This window comes from Tachysurus vachellii, chromosome 12, assembly GCF_030014155.1.
Source record: "Tachysurus vachellii isolate PV-2020 chromosome 12, HZAU_Pvac_v1, whole genome shotgun sequence".
Taxonomy (NCBI): Eukaryota; Metazoa; Chordata; class Actinopteri; order Siluriformes; family Bagridae; genus Tachysurus; species Tachysurus vachellii.
The window spans coordinates 7,035,933-7,040,932 of record NC_083471.1 but is presented as its reverse complement, the minus strand read 5'-3'; the positions used below and the strand labels follow the sequence as shown (position 1 = coordinate 7,040,932).

The following is a 5,000-nucleotide window of genomic DNA, read 5'->3' as shown; positions in this document are numbered from 1 at the left end:
CTATTCTCTAAATGTATCAAATATATTTTTTTTATAATTTTCCAAATTTTCAAAATGTTCTCTAAAATTTAATGAATTTATTTTTTAAAATTGTCAAATTGTCAAATTAAAATTGTCAAATCTTACAATTCTCAGAATGTTACGACTAACAGTCATGACTTGATTCTCTAAATCTTACAACATTTTGAGTTGATTATCGAAAAAAAAAGTCTGACGTCCCATCCATGTATTTTTTCCCCCTCGCCTTGTTCCCAGTGTTCCTGGTATAATCTCCGGATCCGCCACAATCCTAACCACAATAAAGTGTTTCCTGAAGACGACTGAACACAGCAGTTTGCTCTGATGAATGAGACGGTACTTGTGCTGATCTGTGACTGGAATGTTATGCTGGAGCTCAGGATTCAGGCTGTAATGTGGGTGGAGACTAAAGCCAAACTGGATGGAGGGATGGAGGAAGATATTGTGTCTCCGCCTCCTAGTTAATGTTTTTACCTCCAGATATTTTTTTACACTCTATTTGTCTATTTTATTTTAGCACTTTGTACATTTGAGGTGTCCTAAGATTCAGATTAAATAAAATTTCACCGCTTTGGATAACAATTTATATTTTATTTTTCTCTCTATGACACAGGAGCACAGTAAAGAGCGCATGAAGTCTCTAACAGTCTATTTCTAAAAACTAGCTAAAGAATGCTTCGCTTTTTTCCTTTGCCAAACATCCTGTTTGATTTGGGCCACACCCTTTTTATGAAGTCATGTTATTTCTATCAGGGGTTCAGATGTGTTTCTGAAAACAAATGCTTCCCTAATATAACTCGAATCCTCTTGCTTTTAGCATTAGCATTAGCTAATATTAGCATACAAACATGATTAGCATACATTCCTTTTTTTTTTTTGTTTGGAGAGATCAACAGCTTGCTAATTTATGTAGTGAAAATGTTTTCTTTAGGAAGACAAATTTGGAATGCTGCAAATTACCATTACTTTACATTGCCAAGGACAGCTGGTCTCTCTCTCTGTCTCTCTCTGTATAATATATGATCCTTTGTTATTAAAAGCACTATAATGAAAACCTTCTTGGCCAGAACAAGCGTTGTGAATTGAGAATCTTTGGCCGTCAGATTATTAATTAGCATCTGCTTTTATAACCGAGGATCTTAAAAAAAAATCTGCTTGTCGTTTAGGCGACACAGAACCGGCGAGATTTTATTGCTCAAGCTTACTAAAGTAAATACGCCTTATTGGATGTTCTGCCATGTTGGTATTCACAGGCAGCTGTTCTCCAGTGTGTGTAATTAATCTGGGGAATTGTTCAGAATGACTTAAGGGCAGTTTGTTCAGGTTTTAGCCCCGTTTTCTCATTTCTAACCTTTTACTACTGCACATTTTCTTTTTCCAGTTCACCTCCTATGGGGCTGCACAATATATAGTTTGTTAAGTTTAATGGTTATAGCAATACATCTATCATTTCAAAGGGTACAATATGCAAATCGGACATCTAAAGCATTTATTTATTTATTTATTTTGATTTGATTTTAGTTTAGAAAAGAAAGATTAAATGTCCTGTGATGTATTTAAGAAAAAGAAAAATACATAGTAGGGCTACATGACCAAAAGTTTGTGCACCCCAGATGTCACACCTATATGTCTTGGTGGAACATCCAATTCCAGATTTGCTGTTATATTAAACTCCACTCCACTCTTCTGCAAGGTTCTCTACTTGATGTTATATCATGGACAAGTGAGATCAGACTCTGATGTTGGGATATTAAGGAAACTTCAGATCCAGTTTATCCCAAAGGTGTGTCAGAGTCAGAGTTAGGGCTCGACTGTGCAGGACACTCGAGTTCTTTACTCCAACCTTCAGGTTTTCATGGAGCTGCTTCGTGCACAGGGGCGTTGTCATGCTGGAACAGGGTTTGAAGCACTAGTGAAAGGAAATTGTAATGCTAAAGCATACAGAGACATTCAAACTTTGTGGTAACAGTTTGGGGGATGAATACAGTGTGAAGGTCAGCTGTTTTGGCCATAAAGGTCCAATTAGTGGATTCCAATGAAGTCGTGCAGTGTGGAGGTGGGAAATTAGGTCTTAATGAACAGGATTATTGAGAACACTCGTCTGGAGACTTTTAATCAGTAATTATTCTGAAATATATAGAGCTACATGATGATGTCTATGTTCTATACAATTAAGTATGCTTTTTATATTAATCGGTCATGGCAACCAACAGTCTAGCTGTCAGATGTCTGTGTTAATGAAATAAATGTTTGCACAATTTCTTGGATTAGAAAATTCCAGACTTCACTTTAGATTCAAACCAGGGAGAAAAAAATAAGCTTAGACCTGTTTTTTTAATGATAATATTTGGTGACTGGGTTCCATTCGGTGCTGTGAATGTGGCTTCGCAGCACTGTAAGGATGTTAGGAGGCTAGTTGCCATGACTACCGAAGAAGGACGGTAGTTTGTAGCGCGTGGCGGCGGCGGCGGAGGAGGAGTCGGGAGCGCGCACTGGAGACACGAGCAGCGATTTCGGGAGCTCGGTGCACGGGAGCGCGCAGCAGGCAGCGGCATCGTAACCTGAGTGTGCGGGAGCGCGCACCGAAGGCTCGACTTGCTGACTGCCGGTAGTGTCGGAGGCTCCGGAATTGAGGCCGGTCGACGACGGACGTAGAAACGACAGATGTTTTTGTTGGTGTTGTTTTTTTTGTAGATGTGGATACGACTGCGCTTTAACGTCGCCTGCCTGGTATGCGCTTCTCCATATATCCTTTACATAAGGCCTCTATTTAGATATATATATATATATATATTAGAGAGGAAGAAGCGTCACGCTGCTCACACACACACACGCACACGCACACGCACACACACACACACACTTTTTATTGGCCTGTGTATAACGTTTCCTCGTGCGCTTTCGATTCCCGACCGTGATTTGCTGGGATTTTGTGGCATCTCAGTGAAAGCTGTGGATTATATAAACTGCATCGTGCTCAAAGCTCAAAGAAAGAAATTTGAATAAAACAAAAACAAAACAACAAAAACAATAAAACGGTGGCATGGAGTGGGAAAGACCGAGACAGCGCGTGAAAGGTGAAGTAGAAATGATGTACAGGTGTCAGTGTGATGTGATCTCTTATAGCGCATCATTATAGACACAATATAATGCACTAAACATGAGAATGATTTCATTATTTATTTATTATTCGTTACTTAATGGCATGGCATTGTTTTATGTTTAGTTATATAGTTATGTGTAGGTGTTATGTATAGGTGTAATTTTTTTAAATTAATTTACTTGTACAGTCTTTTAACAATGAGGATTTATTTGGTCTATTATTATTATTATTATTATTATTATTATTATTATTATTATTATTATTATTATTATTATAACAAAAAATAACAGCAACAATAATATTAATATTAATAACAATAATAATTAATTTAATTAAAGTAATTACATATATATATATAAAATCAGTCATTCAGAAATATATATATATATATATATATATATATATATATTTTATTTATTTCTATAAATATAAATATAAATATATATATATATAAATATATATATATATATATATATATATATATATATATATATATATATATATATTTCTGAATGACTGATTTTTCTGCATTTTAAAGAATGTGGCATGTTCCTCCTCCTTCTCCTCTTCTTCTTCTTCTTCTTCTTCATTATTATTATTATTATTATTATTATTATTATTATTATTATTATTATTATTATTATGAGGCATACTATGACTATGATATCTCCTATAGTAGAAGTTAGAGAAACACTAGAAATGTGTCCAGGTCCAAATCCCTTTCAGTTTTTTGGAGCATGTAGTGTGTCGTGATTCATCAACTCACCTAGAGAATGTGACAATAATTTATTTCTCATTTGTTTAATATATAAAAAACTGTCATTTTTTCCATCTATGTATTCTTGGCACTCTTGTGAGTTCTGTGCTTGAGGAAGTTGAGAGAGAGAGAGAGAGAGAGAGAGAGAGAGAGAGAAGAGATGGAGGAGACGAGGAAGAGGGGAAGCCGTCCATTAGGGATCCGGAGGCCAGGCACCGCAGCTGGAGGGGGAGGGGTGGAAACAAGTGAGGGATGGGGGAGGGGGACGAGCGAGAGACAGACTCAGAGAGAGAGAGAGAGAGAGAGAGAGAGAGAGAGAGAGAGAGAGAGAGAGAGATGCTTTATGTGGTTTGTAGACACCATATTATTTCTACTTTGTTCAAACTCTCAAGCCTTTGAATTGAATAATCATCCAGTATCAAATTTCAGCCATATTCTATAAAGCTAACGGTGTCAGGTGTATATTAAAATAAATCCAGCATAATAAAGGAAATGAAGAACTTATCTTTGACGTGATTGAGTGTTTGTCTATAAGTTGCTGCCTTGCCTTGCTGTCAGTGTTAATTGGTGATGCAGGTTATGGTGTTGTTGGTCATGCTGTTACTGCATGCTGTGGTTTTGGGGTGTTACTGCCAAACCCTGACCTGATGTGACTGTGGTTTGGTGCTTTCATTAAAAATCTGGGTCGTCGGTCATGTCTCTAACAAGCTGCACAGTTTGAAGTGCCGGCTCTGTTTTGAGATCACAGAATAATTGTGCTAGAGTTTTACATTCAGTGTTGTCTTTTTTTTTTTTGGCCACTTAGTGAACAAAATGATTTGTATTTTTTGATTGTTATTGGTCAAAAGGTTGAATCATTTTCTGCATCACTGTGAAAATAGCAAGAAAACTGGAAGGAGTCTTTTTTTTTGGTAACAAATAAACAGCATAATTTTGTGCTTTTCACGTCAGAAGAGCAGAAAAAGTCATAACAGGAAGTTAGCTTTCCTGCAGCTTTAAAGGATAACAATTGTGGCATTTTTAATGAATTCAAAACGTGGGAAGTTCTTTGCATTACACCTTTTACTGTTGATTAATTTCCTACAACAGCAGGCGCTGCAGTGTTTTAGCCCTTTATTTTAT

At 36.5% G+C, this 5,000-nt stretch overlaps 1 protein-coding gene across 5 annotated transcripts in view; it reads left to right on the top strand.

The window, feature by feature from the left end:
* The window catches only part of scml4 (Scm polycomb group protein like 4), a 34,389-nt gene that overhangs the window by 14,360 nt on the left and 15,029 nt on the right, over positions 1–5,000 (top strand). The window contains exon 1 of one of the 5 annotated variants that reach the window (XM_060884252.1): positions 2,585–2,748. The exons of 3 other annotated variants lie outside the window; for them this stretch is intronic. Coding sequence is in view for 1 of the 2 variants with exons in the window: in XM_060884250.1 (XP_060740233.1) it covers positions 3,062–3,095 (34 nt within the window). In the remaining variant the exon portion in view is untranslated. Of the gene's footprint in view, positions 1–2,584; positions 2,749–2,951; positions 3,096–5,000 lie in introns of those variants that run through there. One more of the 5 variants, XM_060884250.1, reaches the window with a different exon arrangement.